Source organism: Sporothrix schenckii (genome assembly GCF_000961545.1).
Source record: "Sporothrix schenckii 1099-18 chromosome Unknown Cont44, whole genome shotgun sequence".
NCBI lineage: Eukaryota > Fungi > Ascomycota > Sordariomycetes > Ophiostomatales > Ophiostomataceae > Sporothrix > Sporothrix schenckii.
The window spans coordinates 2181713-2200087 of record NW_015971145.1 but is presented as its reverse complement, the minus strand read 5'-3'; the positions used below and the strand labels follow the sequence as shown (position 1 = coordinate 2200087).

At 56.2% G+C, this 18375-nt stretch overlaps 8 protein-coding genes across 8 annotated transcripts; 5 read left to right on the top strand and 3 right to left on the bottom strand.

The window, feature by feature from the left end:
* Positions 1 to 297: 297 nt before the first annotated feature.
* On the bottom strand, positions 298 to 2460 carry SPSK_08724 (lccl domain containing protein; the record flags this gene model as incomplete). The annotated part of the gene is made up of 1 exon (XM_016735312.1): positions 298 to 2460. One exon carries the CDS (start codon positions 2458 to 2460, stop codon positions 298 to 300), a length of 2163 nt encoding a protein of 720 aa, XP_016587458.1.
* Positions 2461 to 3732: 1272 nt separating this feature from the next.
* On the top strand, positions 3733 to 6043 carry SPSK_08655 (dipeptidyl-peptidase III; the record flags this gene model as incomplete). The annotated part of the gene is made up of 3 exons (XM_016735246.1): positions 3733 to 3863; positions 3953 to 5697; positions 5775 to 6043. The coding sequence occupies 3 exons, from the start codon at positions 3733 to 3735 to the stop codon at positions 6041 to 6043; spliced, it is 2145 nt and encodes a 714-aa protein (XP_016587457.1).
* Positions 6044 to 7177: 1134 nt separating this feature from the next.
* On the bottom strand, positions 7178 to 8271 carry SPSK_09488 (large subunit ribosomal protein L6e; the record flags this gene model as incomplete). Its single annotated transcript, XM_016736060.1, has 3 exons — positions 7178 to 7330; positions 7410 to 7745; positions 8155 to 8271. 3 exons carry the CDS (start codon positions 8269 to 8271, stop codon positions 7178 to 7180), a joined length of 606 nt encoding a protein of 201 aa, XP_016587456.1.
* Positions 8272 to 9012: 741 nt separating this feature from the next.
* SPSK_09447 (uncharacterized protein) lies at positions 9013 to 10159 on the top strand (the record flags this gene model as incomplete). Its single annotated transcript, XM_016736019.1, has 4 exons — positions 9013 to 9063; positions 9146 to 9215; positions 9241 to 9835; positions 9862 to 10159. 4 exons carry the CDS (start codon positions 9013 to 9015, stop codon positions 10157 to 10159), a joined length of 1014 nt encoding a protein of 337 aa, XP_016587455.1.
* Positions 10160 to 10372: 213 nt separating this feature from the next.
* SPSK_09835 (uncharacterized protein) lies at positions 10373 to 11028 on the top strand (the record flags this gene model as incomplete). The annotated part of the gene is made up of 2 exons (XM_016736404.1): positions 10373 to 10380; positions 10443 to 11028. 2 exons carry the CDS (start codon positions 10373 to 10375, stop codon positions 11026 to 11028), a joined length of 594 nt encoding a protein of 197 aa, XP_016587454.1.
* A 422-nt stretch (positions 11029 to 11450) lies between these two features.
* On the top strand, positions 11451 to 13116 carry SPSK_09033 (HIV Tat-specific factor 1; the record flags this gene model as incomplete). The annotated part of the gene is made up of 2 exons (XM_016735614.1): positions 11451 to 11741; positions 11881 to 13116. 2 exons carry the CDS (start codon positions 11451 to 11453, stop codon positions 13114 to 13116), a joined length of 1527 nt encoding a protein of 508 aa, XP_016587453.1.
* A 496-nt stretch (positions 13117 to 13612) lies between these two features.
* SPSK_09483 (uncharacterized protein) lies at positions 13613 to 14711 on the bottom strand (the record flags this gene model as incomplete). Its single annotated transcript, XM_016736055.1, has 2 exons — positions 13613 to 13725; positions 13796 to 14711. 2 exons carry the CDS (start codon positions 14709 to 14711, stop codon positions 13613 to 13615), a joined length of 1029 nt encoding a protein of 342 aa, XP_016587452.1.
* Positions 14712 to 17287: 2576 nt separating this feature from the next.
* SPSK_10206 (uncharacterized protein) lies at positions 17288 to 17509 on the top strand (the record flags this gene model as incomplete). The annotated part of the gene is made up of 1 exon (XM_016736752.1): positions 17288 to 17509. One exon carries the CDS (start codon positions 17288 to 17290, stop codon positions 17507 to 17509), a length of 222 nt encoding a protein of 73 aa, XP_016587451.1.
* Between the last annotated feature and the right edge of the window lie 866 nt (positions 17510 to 18375).

The window sequence follows — 18375 nt, the reverse complement described above, 5'->3', positions numbered from 1 at the left end:
GAGCTTACTTGAGTGGGGCACTGGGATAAGTAATAGGGCTGTCATGCGATATATTGATAGGCTGATGATGTGCCGCTGCAAATGAACTAAAACCAGGTCGAAGATGGGAATATTGACATGAGTCGAAGCAAAGTCGACAAGCACAGGATAAAGACAGAAAATCAAACAAGAAGAAAGGAAACTGGAAACAAATAAGAAAATATAAAACACAAAACAATAAAAAACCGCCCGTCCCAAACTCCATAACATGAGCAGCCACTCCTACAGTAGGATCGTCACCGCCTCGCCTTTCGCCGCCTACCGCATCTCGGCCACCTCGCGGCTGCGCACCCGTGACGGTCCAGGCGGCATCGACAGCCACTCGCCCTCCGCCGTCCAGATTCCCGCCCGCGTGTAGTCGTCCGTCTGGCTGCCCTCCATGTAGCCGAACCGGAAGTATTCGTCGACGCCTGCCGCCGCCACGTCGGCCGGCCGCTCCCATGTAAACGTCGGCCCGCCGTTGCTTGTGCCGTCGGCCTCCACCGGATCGTCAAAGTAGCCGCGGTACCGCTCCACATCGTTGACCAGCACGCTGATGCCGTCGTAGCGCGGGCCTGGAGGCGGCTGCCACGAGAAGGTGATGCTGCTCGTGTTGGCGGCGACCGTGAGCACGCCGGCGAGGCGCGATGCGTCGGAGGCCAGCAGGCCCGTAGCTGCGTCGACGGCCGCCTCCACGACCGTGGCCACCGTCGTGTTGGCCAGCCGGACCACCGGCTCCAGCAGCGTCGGCAGGGGCGAGTTCAGCTGCGCGTCGTCCTGCAGCGCCGCCGCCGTCTGCAGCAGCGAGTCCCAGCCCCAGCGCGCGATGCCGTTGATAAACAGGCCCACCAGGATGCCCTGGTAGAGCATCGCCGGCCGTGTTTGCATGCTTGTGCCGGGCAGGAGCAAAAGGCCCACAATGTAGTGGTGGATGCGCAGGCGCAGGCCGGGCAACAGCATGCAGACCACCAGGCCAGAAATGAACAGAATGTACAGCTGCAGGTAGCGCCGGAGCCGGCCCTCGCGGCGGAAGTACCAGACCTGGGTGGCCGCAATCGACAGCAGAATGCCAATGATGATGGCGAGCGCCGCCTTGGCACCGGGCTGCTGCGCGAGGTCGTGCGGCGTCAGACGCTGGATCGGGATGCCGTCAAACGTGTAGTTGTTGAGCGAGCCAGCCCAGCAGCCACCGAGCCACAGCACCGTCTTCTCAACCTGTGCCGTCAAGCCCGTGAGCGTGCGGCGCACGGCCATGACGTCAAAGATCACCCAGGCGACGAGGGCCGCCGGCAAGAACTTGCCGGATATGTTGGAGAGGAGGGCCGGGATCGACGCGTGCGGCGGCGGGTCCGAGGCCAGGCCAACGTGCCAGAAGAGGCCCGTAAAGACGCTGAAAAAGAAGGCCGCCGGGCTCGTCACAAACAGCGACAGGATCGTCGAGAACACCACCGACACCGCCAGCAGCGGCCAGCGCGCATCCTGCTGGCCGGGGCAGCTGACGCCCTGCTCAAACGTGAACGCGAGCGGGAAGTACGAGTCGAATGCGATGCTCTGGATGCCGTTGTTATTGGACGCCGTGAAGTGCGTCTGTCGGCCGACGAGCCGCACCACGCCGCAACCGCCGGCCGCATTGTTAATGACGCCCGCATGGATGGCCGCGCTGCAGATGAACGAGTCGCCACGGTAGATGTGGTCCGTGCCGTTGGCGCCCGAGTTCGGGCCGCCCACCACCAGTGTCTGGTACACCACCTCCTTGTCGCCGACCGCCCGCGGGTTCAGCACCTGGTAGCCCGCACAGGTCGCTGGGCACCGGAACGCAAAGCCGCTGCCGTTAAACGGCCGGCACCCGCTGCCGTCCAGGCCGCACATGTTGCCCGGCACCCAGTATGTGTTTCCGCACCCAATGTCCCCGGGGATGCCCCAGTCCGCCATCTCACCCGCCACAATGCCACGACGCATCACCAGCGCAAACGTCAGCAGCCAAATCGCGAGCCAGCCGCCCAGCAGCGCACGGCGCCACCGGATCCGGCTCTTGAGCGGGTCGTCCTTGGATCCCGGCAGTCTGTCCAGCAGCCAGTCCAGCAGCTGGAGGGGCGCATGCTGCACAACGGGCAGCAGGGGCTCAATCACAAAGGGGCGTGCGTCCTCGGGCCCACGGGACCATTGCACAGCCGCTTTGGCGGACCGGCGCACCCAGTACGGCACCCAGCGGAACCGCCGCCAGGAGCCCTCGTCCTGCATGAAACGTGGTGTCGGCGGGGCGTCGTCGCTGGCGTCTTCGCCTTCTTCGAGTTCGGAAAGGTCACCGTCGGGGCGTTCGTCCGGGCGCTCAAATCCGACTTCGGCGGCAATCGTGTCAGAGGACGATGAGCCTTCGGAACGAGCGGATCGCCGGATGTCGCCGTCAAGGAGGCCCTTGTTAACGTCGTTGTCCTCACCCATGATGTTTTGCCAGCCGAAAGGCAATCGAGCGGGAGAGGCAAAGTTTTGTTATGTATCTGTGTATGTTTATGCGAGTTCGCCAGGCGGGTGGTCGGCAGTGGCGGGAAAGCGGCACAGGGCGCTGGATAAATCACAACACACTTGAAGTGCAGGGCCCGGATGAACCGCCTGTTGGAAGCCCAGGTTGAAGAAGAGAGGAGGAGGAGGAGATGATGGCGGAAAAGGGAAATGGAGAGAGGAGAGATGAGGAAAAAAAAGAAATCAAAAAAAGGAAACGAATTCCTATCGGCGGGAAAGAGCGAGTGAGATCGGTAAATACGAGACGACGCTGTGCATGCTGTGCGGGTGGAATCTTCGAAACAGCGCCAAAACAAGGCTGATTTTAGCGTCTTAAACGCCCTGGAACGAGCCCCAAGCCCTGCTGCGGATGCGACGGACAGTGGATGATGACGGAGCGAATCCGGTCGACTAGCTCCTACCCGTGCACAGAAACGTCCATGTCTTTGCGAGACCCACTTTGTTACGTCGCTCCTGCCCTTCCCTGGGCCATTGGGGACCCACTCCTCTGCGTGGCAGTTCGTCCTCTGTGATCTCAGATACTCCGTTACTCAGGGCACCCAGCCGGACTGGGCGAATCTGCTCTCAGATCACCCTCGGGCCAGTGGTAAGACAATGTCTTGGGAGTCGCATCGCATCGCCAACTGCAACGGTCTATGAAAGTGTACAAATGTCGCACATCGTATTCCGTCCCTTGCGCCAGCACCCCGTGGCTGCTCTTGCCCTTTCCTGTTGGGCGACGCGTGTGCTTGCGGGTTACAGAAGGCAACTGCCATGCAACTCACACCAGGGACCAGCCAATCCTGTGCACGCATGCCCCCCCCCCACAAGCCCCCGCAGGTCCAACGTGACTGCCGTTTTCTGGCACGGACAGCTTTGCGCCTGCTCGCCAGGTATTAACCCAGCTTTCCATTTCGAGCTTCCCCCTCCATTGCTCGATGTAGACCGCCCGCAACTGCGCCTTCCTATCTGGGGTCGTGTCAGATGAACCTCCTTCCTCACCTCCGCTGCGTCCACCACGCTGCCCAGCTCTCCGCCCCCCGCCGTTTGATTTGTAGCAGTAACAGCCGTAGCTTTTCTTCGTCATCTACGCCTTCGTCTCTCCATCTCGTCTCACGACGCACACCCTGCTCACTACCACGCACGCACGCTCTTCCCCCTCAGTCTCCCCACCGTCACAACGTCACTGCACGCACATTCAGCGCAACCGCCACCATGGCCTTGACCGCCCAGGAGCTCAACCAATACCTGGCCGACGCGCCGCCGAGTGTCGTCCGCCTCGAGATCGCCAAACACTTTGACGCTCTGTCCGACAGCCAGAAGCGCTATGCCCACTACATCAGCCGGTAGGTGTCGTCGTGCGTCCCGTGGGTCGGTCTGCTGTCCACCCGGCGTGGCACGTGTGCTAACCAGGCCTCTCGTTGGCTGGCGCCAGAGCCTCGTTTGCTGGCAACCGCATTGTGCTCCGCCAGGTCTCTCCCGAGGCTGAGTCCATCTACGACTTCATCCTGGCGCTCAACACGGCTGCTGCCGGCGACTGGAGGGCCCTTGCTGCCAAGGCGGGCGTCGAGGAGGCCCACCTCACGGCGTTTCTGCAGTACGCCGCGCAGTTCCTAGGCAACTGCGGAAACTACAAGAGCTTCGGCGACTCCAAGTTCATCCCGCGGGCCCCCGAGTCCGCCTTTGCCGCCCTGGCCGGCACGTCGCCCGATGCCGAGAAGCACTACAAGGCGACCAAGGGCGCCATCTTCTCGTCCGAGGATGTCGGCCTGCTGCATCTCGGCTACACCGACGACGGTCACCTGACCACGTACTACCCCGACTCGCCCGACATCACCAAGGACGAGATTGCCGGCGTCGCCCAGTGGATGGAGAAGAAGGGTCTGCTGCCGGAGAACACCCGTCTGCGCAAACAAAAGGGCAGCAAGGTCTTTGAGCTGCTGATTGCGTCCGGTCAGACCAACCCACCCGTTGACGGCCGCGACGTCGGCAGCACCGAGACTGAGTTTGCGCTTGACGAGAGCGAGCCGGCTGCCCTCCAGGGCGCCACAATCCGCCTGGTGTACGGCGACTACGCCACGGAGATGGCCGAGATTGCCAAAAACATTGCACAGGCGGCCCTCCATGCCGACAACGAGACGGAGACAAAGATGCACGAGGCGTACGCCAAGTCCTTCTCCGAGGGCTCTCTGCTCGCGTTCAAGGACAGCCAGCGCCACTGGATCCGCGACAAGGGACCCATGGTCGAGACCAACATTGGCTTCATCGAGACGTACCGCGACCCTGCCGGCACACGCGGCGAGTGGGAGGGCTTTGTGGCCATGGTCAACTTGGAGCGCACGCGCGCCTTTGGCGCCCTGGTCGACGCGGCCCCAACACTGATCCCGCTGCTGCCCTGGAGCGCTGATTTCGAAAAGGACAAGTTTTTGTCGCCTGACTTCACGTCCCTCGAGGTGCTCACATTTGCTGGCTCCGGCATCCCCGCCGGCATCAACATCCCCAACTACGACGACATTCGCCAGACGGAGGGCTTCAAGAATGTGTCGCTTGGCAACGTGCTTAGCGCCAAGGCGCCCAACGAGAAGATCCCCTTTATCCGCGAGGACGACCTGGAGCTGTATCAAAAGTACCGCGACGGCGCCTTTGAGGTCCAGGTCGGCCTGCACGAGCTGACGGGCCACGGCTGCGGCAAGCTGCTGCAGGAGACGAGCGCCGGCGTCTACAACTTTGACCACAGCAACCCGCCCGTCAGCCCGCTGACCGGCAAGCCGGTGACGACCTGGTACAAGCCTGGTCAGACGTGGGGCTCCGTGTTTGGCGGTCTGGCGGGCGCCTACGAGGAGTGCCGCGCCGAGCTGGTGGCCATGTTCCTGAGCTGCGAGTTCCCGGTGCTCAAAATTTTTGGCTTCGGCGACGGCTCCGACGACCTGGACGGCGAGGCAGGCGACGTCCTGTATGCCTCGTACCTCAGCATGGCCCGGGCCGGTCTGACGTCGGTCGAGTTCTGGGACCCCAAGGGCCAGAAATGGGGCCAGCCGCATTGCCAGGCGCGGTTTTCGATCCTCAGGTGCTTCCTCGAGGCCGGCGACGACTTTTGCAAGCTGGAGTACAAGAACGACGACCTGTCCGACCTGACCATCAAGCTGGACCGCTCCAAGATTCTGACCACCGGTCGCAAGGGTAGGTCGTTTTCGTTGCCCCCCCCCCCCCCCACCTACTCCTTTCCTCTCCTTCCGGGCACGATGCTAACTTTACAGCCGTCGGTGACTACCTGCAGAAGCTGCACATCTACAAGTCGACTGCCGACGTCGTGAACGGCACCGCCTTCTTCGCCGACAAGATGTCGGCTGTTGGCCTCGAGTACTGGGGCACCAAGGTGCGCGATGTTGTGCTCAAGAACAAGCAGCCGCGCAAGGTGTTTGTCCAGGCCAATACGTATCTGGACGATGCCACTGGCAAGGTCACGCTCAAGGAGTACGATACGACGCCCGAGGGCCTGATCCAGAGCTTTGCCGACCGCGAGTGACTGCCTGTGGGGCATCCAGTGCGTCACGGACGGTCGACCAAGTTGTGATAGGATATCAAAGTTAAGGAAAAATAAATTATGCGAAGCCAGTTGGTGACTTCCGTAGTGATTTATCGTATTGCATCTCATTTCGTTTCACGTATCCTGAAAGGCAGTAATTTTAATGTTGTAAGGTTTTTATATATTTTATTTCGTATATTTTTGCTTTCTTGCCATGCGCTTCTGTGTGTGATGACGGTGGGGAGAATAAAAAACAAAAAGGGGAGAACCAGACAACACACAGATTGGGCGACAAAACGCAGGACAGAAAATAGAAAAGCAGAACGAAAACAACGACAAACACAGAAAAGGCCAAAGCCAAAATCGACCGCCTAATTCACCATTGGATCACAAACCGTGGGACCGTGAAGCAGAACTTGAATGGGTAATTTTGTTTGTTTTTTTCTTTTGTTGCTCAAGAGTTTTGCTTCCCTCATTTTTTTTCTTAAATGTCCTTTTCACATGTTTTCTTTCCCGTTCTTCTTTGACAGGGAAAAACAGAATTTATGTGAAAAAAAAGTTGTATTTCTTTTGCTCCCCTCGTGAGAGTTTGTGTGCCCGTGCCCCAAATGAAGACAAAGAGACGCGCCGATGCTCCCTCCAACCAACATCTCGTTTCCTTTTTCTTCTTCTTCCGTGCCCCTCCTCCAGTCACCTCACCTCGCCACATGGTGTCCCCCGGTTCCCTTTTGCCAGTCATCCACGACAGCATGATCGATTGTTCCTTGGTTGTCGGAAAACGAAAAGGTCGGTTGGCAAAAGCCGGTGAGCCGAGAGGTGGGAGGGCCATTGGTGATGATGTGTATAGCGTTGAAAAAAGAAAAGAAAAACCCATAAAACATAAATAACAGTGCCGCGATAGAAGAGAGACGAGATGGAAAAGCGGAGAGAAACGAGACGAGAAAAAAAAAAAAGAACAACGCCCTGATTCTCTCTCAATATTTGTCGGGAAACGTACGTCGAACGTGAAAACGATGGATACTCCGTGTGTGTGTAAGGTGGAATTTTTAATTTTCAATCGATCATATTATCCGTAATAAAACAAGAGAAAGGTGTATTGTTGTGCTTTTTTTTCTTTGTCCGATCATCATCCGTCTACCACTTCATCTCGTGGGGCTTGTCGCCCTTGCGCAGGCTGAAGGATGTTGCCAGGTAGCTGCCGAGGAGCTCGACCTTCTTGATGTTGGCAATCAGAGCCTTGTCGATGGCCTTCTGGTCCGCTACGCGGGTCGTCGCAATCTCCTTCTTCTGGTATGGGGTTAGTGGTGGTCACCATGGACAAATGCACACAGCATAGGCGACGGAAAAGGGGGTAGGTAAAACGCACCTGGGGCTTCTCGCCCTGCTGGAAGAAAGCCTCCTCGCCAGCCTTCTGCTTGGCCTTGTCGGCGGTGAAGTAGTTGGGTGCCGCAATCTCCTCAATCTTCTTGGCGTCGACGCCAGCCAGGTCGACCTTCTCTGATGTCGCAATGACGTACTTGGCGTTGACTCTCCGCAGGGGAACGCCGTTGATCTTGAAGGGGCCGGTGACCAGCAGAACACCCTGGTCGAGGTTCTTGAGGAGGACCACGCGCTTGCCGCGGAAACGGCCGGCAACGAGGATCAGGATAGTGCCGGGAACCAGGGACTTGCGGGGGTTCCACGGGCGGAGGGCCTTGCGGACCTGTGATTGCGAATTCGTTAGTAACTAGACTGTCTTGCGGCGATGTTTCGTCGTCGAGGATGCAGGATGGCTCATAGAGGCGGGCTTTCACGCAATTGCGGCTCGATGCGGGCGGCCTTCCTGTTCCCCTCTCTCTGTTCCTCTCATTTCCCAAGTGGACTTTCCAGGCGGCTTTTCCAGCTGGCCATGGCATCCCCGCCAAAGACGAAAACATGCCGGCCAAGCCTTTCAAGGCCCCAATCCCATCTGCCCGCATATCATCCCATTCATGTCCTCCTCTTGCCGCATCGGTTCACGCCGGCGTCGGTGTGCTCGGCTGCCCCCTCTTCCAGGCCGTCCGTTCGTCCCGCGCTTGCCCGCCTCATGCATCCTGTCCGCCCTCTCCCTTCTCCCCTCTCCGTCAACACACCTTCTTCGGCTGCGCATCGTCCTCAGCCGGGTACCACTTCTGGGCCCGCTCGGTGTGGTGAGGCACAGTCCGCGAGGACTTGCCGAACTTCTTCGTCGCAGGGGCGGTGGGCGACATGGTGTCGATTGTAAGGAGTGGTAAACGACGAAAAAGAAACCTTCGTTGCTGTCCCGGGTCGCGATGTGTGCGGCGATGATACTGGCGTGTTGTGTCTAGATGTGCGGGTTGGCCTAAGAAGCAGAGGAGGTTTTAAGAAAAAACCACACAACCGGTGCCAGTAGGGGAAAGTAGGGCGGAAAAAAAATTGGTTAGCCAGCCCACCAGGAAGCAAACCCTATCAGCACAGGATTCTCCGATTTTATTTTTGTGTGCGGCGTTAATTTTTTGAAAGAGAGTGGGGCCGTCTCATGGAAAAAACTGGAAGGCAAGACAAAGGGAGAGTGGTTGACCAATCATGTTGCGTAGCGTGCTTACCTATTGTAGAGGTCGTTGTAAAACGGATAGCGTATCTACACGTGATGCAGATAAGTTGTCACATGAAATGTCATAGGAGGCGATTACTCATCATATTTGTTCTTTCCACCTGCCACCTGTTGCCACCTGGCAGACGACCTTGCAGACGTCACGGCATTGGCGCCTGTGGCCACCGGTCGCCTGCCCAAACAGAAGCTCCGAAAGCTCCAACATCTCGTTGGTTCTCCCTCATCATCACCAACAAAACACACGACAGCATCACCGTATCTGTGTTCCACCCACAACACGTGTTTCCAACGCTGTCCAAAGTCTGAATTGATTGCCATAGCACGTCTACATCATCTTTATTGTCGAGACACCGGAACCCCACAGCTCCTCGCGAACATGTCAATAATCCCAACCATCACGTTCAAGGCGGGCCTCTGTGAGGTGGATGTACGTTGCCACTACTGGACGCATTCACGCATAGTTCCTGGCGACTTGGTGCCGCTAACAATTTGATTTCCTTCTGCTGCAGTCGTCAAGCCGACCGCACAAGGTAAAAGCTCAACCCGAGCCGGGCTACATCTTTCTGTACGCCGAAGATGGTAAGTGGCAAGTGGCAGATGGCAGGATCGTCTCGAGACCCAAGCCTCACGCTCCACGCCCCATTACTGCCCGAAAGCCGTCTCGTTTGCCCTAACATCCGCTCCCCAGACCTCATGCACTTTTGTTGGCGGCCACGGGACGTCCTGATGGACGACGCACCGCTCAACCTCGTCATGGTTCCCGGCGACGGCCGCTTTATTCCCTATGAAGGCACGGGCGACCATGCTTCGTCCAAGACCAACGGCCGCATCTTTGTCCTCAAGTTCGAATCGTCCTCCCAGCGCCACCTCTTCTGGCTGCAGTCCAAACCCCAGAGCCCCGACGGCAACCCGGCCTGGCTCAGCCCACGCGACCGCAAGATTGGCAACCTGGTCGACGAGCTCCTGCAGGGCGGCGAGCCGGACATTGACGCAGAGTTGGCCGAGGTGCGCGATAACAACAACGACGGCCGGCGAGGCGGCGGTCACAGCGGCAACGACGGCGACGGCGACGAGACCATGGAGGACGCCGAGGACCAACACGGCAGAGGCCCCGGCGGTGCTGGATCCGGCGCGACGGGCGGCGACGTCCGCGAAGAAGGGGAAGATTCCCGCGAAGGCGGCGCCGACGGGGCAAGAGCGTAGGTGTTCAGTCTTCCTTTCCGAGAGCATTGTGTGAACGACGACGTGGAGAGACGAGACAGACGAGAGAGACGAGAGAGACGAGAGAGACGCGCGACGGCCGACGGTATGGGCCAAGGCACAGCCCGGCGCACCAAGAACGACACGACGAGGAAGCAGATGTGCAAGGACGGTCATCGAATCTCAAAGAGACGCTGAAGAACCTGGCGGACGCGACCTACGCACCTATTTCTCCTCCCTCCTCAACACCCACAACTATGGCCGCTACACACCCTGACGATCTGCTCAGCAGAGCAAGGGCACGCGCTCTCTCGAGGCACTAGTTTCCAGCGTTGTTTTACCAGCATTTTATTATCTTTTATTTGTCAGTTATTAACCATAGAGCGTTTTGCCAAACGAAAAGAAAAATATTTTCCACCAGCAAAAATGTTTACAATTGTGTCGGTGCGGGCGGGCTTTTGTTGTTAATAGCGTTTTCTTTTCATCTGTTGTTCTCATTCTGTCATTTTCTGTCTCTCTCTATATCTCCACTCTCCATGTTGTCGTCTGTCATAGCCAAATCTCTCATCCTGGCAATAAATCACCTCACTGACTTACATACTCCAGAGTTTCGTCATCCGCACCAGACGCAGCAACAGTCGTTCGCAACCTACTAGCATCGCTCGGCCAGCAGGGTAACCTGGCGGGCGGTACAGGCGGCGCAGGCGGCGCGGGCGCCGGCCAGACACGCGACAAGACTTACCCGCTGCTCAACGACTTGCTCGAGACCAAAGTCACCATCCCCATGGTTCGCAACGCCAGCGAGGAGTACATCGATGGCCTCCTCAACTACCTGCCGCCCACCGTCCTCATTCTGAGCCAGCACGAGTCCGGCGAGGACGGCGGCGACCTAATCGAGCCCACAGCGGAGACCGCTGCTGCTGCCAAGGCTGCCATGTCCATGGCCGAGAAGAAGAGCCTGCTCGAAAAGGTGCTGCGCAGCCCACAGTTCTCGCAGAGCCTGGCTAGCCTGTCCATGGCAATCCGCGACGGCGGCCTGCCCAGCATTGCGGACGCGCTAGCCATCCCTGTGAAGAACCAGGGCTTCCTGACGGGCGGTGCCATGCCCATGGGCGGCGCCGAGGCCGTCGAGGCATTTGTGGAGGGCGTCAAATCGGCCGTCGAGGACAAGCTTGAGAAGCAGAAGCAGTAGCGGAGAAGGGGGCGGTGATGTCATAGGACATGTGTTTTGGTGGCTGTAGACTCCTTGTATGACACTCACATGTCCATTAATACATGTTTCGGCGCAAATATGCAAGCGAATCCAAAAACAAGAAAGAAATGAGATCAGATCCATTGGAGTCTTACTGTAACATGTCGTCTATGTGATGTACAGTGTAATACAGTGTTTATTATATAATGCACTGTGCGTGCGATTTGGCCAATAGGACTACGAGATGGAGCCACTTCAAAGCTACCTGGTTCTGCCTGCTGCATTTCTTGTTTTTGTTGATCTCATTCTCGTTCTCATGCTCATGCTCATGCTCACTTGGTATCGCAAGCATAGCGTACTCGACACTTCGGCGTCCTCTTCATGTTGCTTTTATAGCTGAGTCCTTTCGTATCACCTCCGCCATGGCCGACCAAGGGGTGGGCCAAATCTGGACGTTTCCGACGGACATATCACAGTTTGACGACGATGAGCGCATCTCGTATTCACGGCTCGACCGCAAGTACATTGCCGTGCAGGACGATGGCACTGAGTTTGAGTTTGACCAGTCACTGAGGCGTTGGATCCCGCTTGCGGACAACGACGACGCGGACGAGGGCAGCGCCATCGATGCTTTTGCTGCCGCGCATCAACAAGAAAGCAGTGCCTCGGAGAGCAGGAAACGGAAGCCGGACCACTCCTACTACAATAGCGAGGTAAGCTGCACCCGTTGTTGCTGCTGCCACTGCCGCTGCCTGTGTGCAGCTGCCCCTGCACTGCCGGCCCCTTTTCTTTTTATTTCCTCACCTCACTCTGCGTCATCCTCCTTTGCCTTCACCTGAATATCAAAATAAGACATACAAAAAACAAGAACACGCGATCGGAGATTTCACCGTCCCGGGCGAAAAACTGACCACTTTTGCTCTCCTCTTCCGTCTTGGCTTCTGCCTCGACTTTGTTTTATTGTATGCTCCTTGTTTCCCTCATGTTCAGCCACGAGATACAAGTCAGAACCAAGACCGGCATCCAAACGGCCGTCGAGGAGGTCACAATGGCAACAACAGCAACAACAACGACAACGACACTACCACGGGCAGCAGCAACAAGCGTGCCAAGGCACAGGCTGGCCCACGCCAACCGAAACAAAATACCGCCGTCTACGTCACCGGACTGCCCTCCGATGCCACGGCCGACGAGGTGGCCGAGCTGTTTTCGCGCAAGTGCGGCGTGATCGCCGAAGAGATCGACTCGGGCCGGCCGCGCATCAAGATGTACACAAACAGCGACGGCTCCTTCAAGGGCGACGCGCTCATTGTCTTTTTCAAGCCGCAGAGCGTCGACATGGCCATTATGCTGTTGGACGACACAGACTTCCGCTTTGCGCCCACGCCGGGCAGCGCAGACGCCGGACGCATGCACGTGCAGGCGGCCGACTCGAGCTACAAGAAGACCAACTACCAGCAGCAGAGCGAGTCCAGCACGCCGGCTGAGGGCGGAACCCCAGGCGACGGGGCGGCGTCGGCAGCGGCGTCGGCAGTGGCGACGGACGGTGGTGGACAGCCGGGATCGTCTGCGTCTGCGCCGACGGGTGGCAGCGGGAAAAACGCCCACCAGGACAAGCAAAAGATTATTAAAAAGACGCAGAAGCTGGACGCCAAGCTGGCCGACTGGAGCAGCGACGAGGACGAGCGGTTTGCAGGCCTGACGGGCGGCGGCGGCGGCAACAACAACGGCAGCAGCCGCAACCGCAAATGGGACAAGGTCGTCGTCCTCAAGCACATGTTTACGCTGGCCGAGCTCGACGAGGACCCGGCCGCGCTGCTCGACATAAAGGAGGACATCCGCGAGGAGTGCAGCAAGCTGGGCGACGTGACCAATGTGGTGCTCTTTGACCAGGAAGCCGCCGGCGTGGTGAGCGTCAAATTCAAAACGGCCGAAGCGGCGGCGGCCTGCGTGCGGCTGATGGGTGGGCGGGCGTTTGACGGGCGCATTGTGGAGGCGACGCTGGCGACGGGGCGGGAAAAGTACCGCAAGTCGAAAAAGGGCGACGACGACGAGGGCAAGGGCAGCAGCGACGAGGAGGACGATTGATTCTCGTGTCGATGGTCGGTGCTCTTCCATTAAGCGTCTCGTTTTCAGAGTATTGTGGCCTGAGCCGGTAATGAAAGTTCTTTAATAGATTTTTTATTTATTTTCTGTGTCATTTATTTCAATTTCTTTTCTTAAAATAAAAAGGAAACATTGAGGAATATAATACTTGCATTCACTAAACTTCCTTTTTTTAATGTGTTGTCATTGATATAATATATGCTCTCCCTTTTTCATCAATTTCCAGTCATCCCCGTACTAAACACCGCGTCAATGCCTACCTTTTGCCGTCATACATCTTATCAACACACCACCCACCATTTTTGATTTCGTCAAAACATCACTGTGGTATATCGTAACAATAGAAGCCAAAAAGCAAAGAGCAGGCTATAGCTTGCACGAGTCCATGAATGCGACCAAGGATCTCAAAACAAATAAAGGCGAGAGGACGACTCTCAGTTGTGGGCCGGAAGAAGGCTGTGTGTGACTCGACCTTTAGTTACGCCAGCATCTCTGGCTCAGCAGGTGGCACTTTCAGCTGGATCTTTTGTGCCATGGTGTACCAGATGGCCGCCTCGACAATGCGAACAATGATAGCGAGATCGCTCTCGTCTGACCTGTTAGTGGAAACCATACTTGAAAAAAGACAAAAAGGATCACGAAAGCGCAGGTGACAACTGACCTCTCGGCGCATAGATCATGACAAAGGTCGGCGGCAGCGGCGCCTTGACCCAGCCAGAAAAGGCCAGAGGGTGGCGCTGGCCCCAGCCCTTGTCCAGCACCTCCTTGATGTCGTCCGGGTGCAGGCTCATGTGCATGGACTTTTCCGAGTCATGGATGTGGAAGATCTCGCCCTGGCCCCAGACGTTGACGGGATGGCGTGCAAACAGGCCAAAGCCGTGCTTCTCGATGCACGAGGTCGCGATGCTCAACGTGTCGGGGTGCTTACGCGTCAGGGCCTCGACCGCGGCACGGAGTTGGCTGTAGCACGCCGTGGACGCCTGCTGGTCGAGCTGCCGCTGCGGCGCGAGGCCAGCCACCTGTGGCCGGGGCCCGGGACGGTACGGCAGTTCGCTGGCAGTTGAGTCCATGTGCTCGTCGCTGCTGCTGCCGCCGCCGCTCCGCAGAATGCCGCGGGACGGCGCCAGGCCCGGGTCGGTCTCGGGCGGGCAATGGTAGACGTCACGCAGAGCAAACAAACGGAACCACAGCAGGCGGACGTAGCCCACAAAAGTGGGTGGTGTGCCACCCGGGCCCAGCAAGAGGAAATTAAGATAGTCGTTGCGGATGAGCAAGACGACGGGCACAGCAACAATAATGGCTTTGAGCACAGACAGGTGCATACAGTGCATCCCGACCACGAGCAGCAAGGAGCCGGCGAGCATGGCCCAGGCGTCGAGTGTGACGGAAAAGGGGTTCTGGTGGATGACCATGTTGATGGAGAGGTCGCCAGTGTTGGCGTCTCCGTTTTGCTTGGGAAGGGAGAGTGGTGACAGCGTGGATGAGGGCGTCGTCGGAGGCAGAGGTGGAGTATGAGGCGACGCAGGCAGAGCATGTAGAGGGTCGACATTGGTCGACGTCACGGTGAGAGTCGCCATGTTGACGGACGGTAGAGGCAGTTGATGCTTGATATAGAGAATGGAAACCGGGCAAAGACAAGACAGATCGAGACCTGAGCGGGAGATGTCAGAGACTGGCGGAAAGGTGTGGGTATGTCGGGCAAGAGAATACGACGGCGGGTATGTGAGGAAACAAGGGCTGACGGTGAGACGACCGGGAGTAATGAGAAAAGAGCGAATAGATGTACAACTGACAAGGAGACGACAAGGGTCTCGCGTCGAGAAGATGCCTTTTTATTTGCTACCTGTGTGCTGCCGAGGCGAAAGGCGGGTGTGTGTGGGTTGAGGTGGCTCTAGGTGCGAGGGCAAGAGGGAGCGGCGAGACGAAAGTGAGGGTGTGAATGTAGGCCAGTTGTGGGATGCTCTTAGAAATATATAAGGACAGCAATCCGTCGAGAGTCGAAAGATGGCAAAGAGGAGAAGTTCGAGACAATGTGCAGTTGACCTGTGTGGACTAACACCAGAACAGCAAGAGCAAGAACGACGCTAAGTTGTGGCAGGTGACTTGCCGGAGGACCGGTGAAACGAAGGAAAGAGAAGGAGGGGCGTGTTCGAGGAAAGAGCAAGGGACAGTGTGGGAGCATAAAAACGTGGAAAGGCGATTAAGAAGGGCAAGAGCAAAGTCCAGGAAGGAGCAAAGGACGTTGCGCAACAATGTTACTTTTGGGAAGCGACGATGGATGACAACAAGGTGGGAGGTTTTGGCCCTTTTAAGTTTCTGCGTGGCCAATTGTGCGGTGTGTTTCTGTTGTGAGAATCGGGCCGTAATTGGTTTTTGTTTTATTTTATATTTTATTTTATATTTTATTTTATATATATATTTTTTGTTCTTGTCTCTCCATCCTATAACATATGTGGCTCTTGTGTTGATGCTGCTGTGTCATAGTGGCGGCATTCGATCAGGGATTTTGTTCCGTATACGGAGGGCAGCGCCGGTTTGTATGAGCGGATGGACGGCGTTGACAGTACATGGGGGTCACCGCAAGGCGGTACAATGCTGGGGTGAAGGTGCGATATCGTGTGCGCCTGAGGAGGACGCATTTGCGTTGTGCGTGGCACGAGAACAATGCAGATGCAAGTCCACTAACAAGCGGGTCCGGGGGTCAGGTGGCCGGTGTCGAGAGGCACAGGCGCCGGGCCAATGACATACAAAGGAAGACGGCTGATTGGAGCGAACGGCGTCTGGATCGACGATGCAGTACGAGAGAAAACGAAAGAGACTTGGAGACGTAACGAAGACACGTCGAGGATAGCAAAACAGTGCGAAGGCGGTGACAGGACATCAGGGGATGAAAGTAGGCGCAGCTCCTCGGGAAGACAACGTTCTTTGCTTGGCATGGAATCAAGACGGGCTTACATGGAAACACGAGCATATCAAGTGCAGGGCCGGGGTGTATCAAGGTTGCGAAGGGCTTTCTATAAGACGCTTGTACTTGGTAACATTTAGGGCTGGGAGAGGTGGCTGTGAGCATCGGCCGCCGATCCAAGGAAGTGGACGTCAAGGTCCCAAATATGTTGAAATAAGGCTATGTGGCACAGACGTCGGATGCATAACGCGAGTCAATGTTAGAGTCATGAGGTGAGACGACAAAAGCTAAGAGGTTAAATTTACAAGATGTCAAGATATGTGAACGACCTCGTATCGAAATCATCTTCGAAACAGGAAGCAGGGCCGTGTAAATTATAATGATTGGGTTGGGATCAACAGACGATGGAATCAATGCCTGTCCCTCTAGAGCGTCTCAGCCTCTCACCCGCAAAATTGGCTTTTGCGATGGTGGTCAGCAGGACCTGAATGTGGACACAACGACTTACACGCCACAGACTACTGTCGAGTAATGTACGTCCAGACATCGTAGACGCCAATGCAAATGACCCCATGTTGAGTCTTGGCTGTGCTAAGCAAGGCTTTGCGTCGGGGGGTTGAACGGGGATTTGGTGAGAGGGCCTGAGGGCCCAAGGTCACTTATGTCATCCTACGTCAAACACAACGCTCCACGGGGCAGGCAAAGTAGTGTTGGCTTTCTCGTTTTCCAGCTTTCGTCGTTTTACGTCGTACTTTCTGCTGGTGATCGACACTGTTTTAGCGATGTAAGTCAACCGACCAGGGGCAAGCATTTCGCACAGCCAATGGTATTTCGAGCGTGGCCAAATCGACAGCCACGAGTCTGAGGAAACAATGGTGTGGGGTCAAGAAAACGAGAAAATTTAGACTATCAGAATATGAAAGCAAAAAACAAGAAACAAAGGGTATCAAACGTCAGCACGCAGCGCGGCGTAATGCCTTGTTGGGCAGTTCGGCTGGACCGTGACGCTGGGCTGGCATTGGAGTTTATATGGGCCGTGGAAGGGCTTATTGGATTCCGAATGGAAGAATGCGTCTCACTTCCACTCTTTTGGTATTTGTTCATTCTGGCCACCACGAGTTCGCGACGCAAGCTGCCCAAAACCAACGAGGTCAAATCCAATGAGACATAGGTCGCCCTTGTGCATCGTGCTCGTACGAGCGTGCAGGACTCTGTCAACGATGCGACCTCTCATTGGCAGTGGCCGGTATGCCGGATAGCAGCCCCGCTGCACAGATTGAGGTCACAAGGCGAGAGAATGCCCAAAACAGTACAGAAACGGGTGCGTATGGGCGACCGAAGCACGGCGACAGAGGTGAAGGGAGACGGATTGGCCACCCAAGAAGAAGTCATGTGATGGGCCCAAAATTGGGGGTGCATCCGATGCAGGAGCAGCTGCAGAAACACGCCCGTTTGAGGAAGAAGATGTAGGGCAAAGAGGAGGTGAGAGGCTCAGAGACGCGGTGAGATCCAAGGTGGGGGGCCGTGTAAGTTGAAGCCCTCAGCAGAGGGAGTGGGGACTGAGAAAGACGTGGGAGGTGAAGATTTCAATTATGGGACATATCTGGGTAATCTCATTCGTGGCCGAAAATGATCTTATAAAATGGCGAGATGTGTGCTAGGAAGGACGGGGGAGATGGTTGCTTGGGACATAAACGAGTGAAAGACCCGGATGGAAGTAGGGCAGGAAGAATGAGGAGATAAAGATTCTGGCTGGCGGAGAATAAACAAGTCATCTACTGATAAGGTGGCACGAGGCTACGTTACGAAATAGTTATTAGTGTTGAACTCAATGGGACCGATGTGCTAGAGTAAGTTAAAGATGGTAGGAAGTTTGTATTTGTGGTCGAGTTCCAAAGGTGTTTTCTTTAGGAAAGGACAATGAAATGCAATGAAATTAACTTGAGATAATGCAGGGCAGCTACAAAAACAAACCTCAGTCCACCGCAGCGGCATCCTTTAAAAACCGTGCCAAACAATTTAAAAAGTAACGATTTGACAAAACAAATTAGAGGAGTACGAATATCAAGACGGAGGCACATACAACAGGAAGCACCAGTTGTTCGTGATATTCTATTCATAAAGGAACAAAGATCAAGGGGAAAATCATATAGAAAAGCTTACCTCATCATCCATCCCATCTCAAATACCGATTTTCGCGTATCGCCTTTTCATACCATTGCACGTTTTACACTCGTGTGAGTTTCTTTGAAGGCTTGCAAAGAGTCTCGGCAACGCAGATTCTCTCCATTGTTTTCTCTGGTCATTCATCTTGGATCAAAGAGAGTACACTTTAA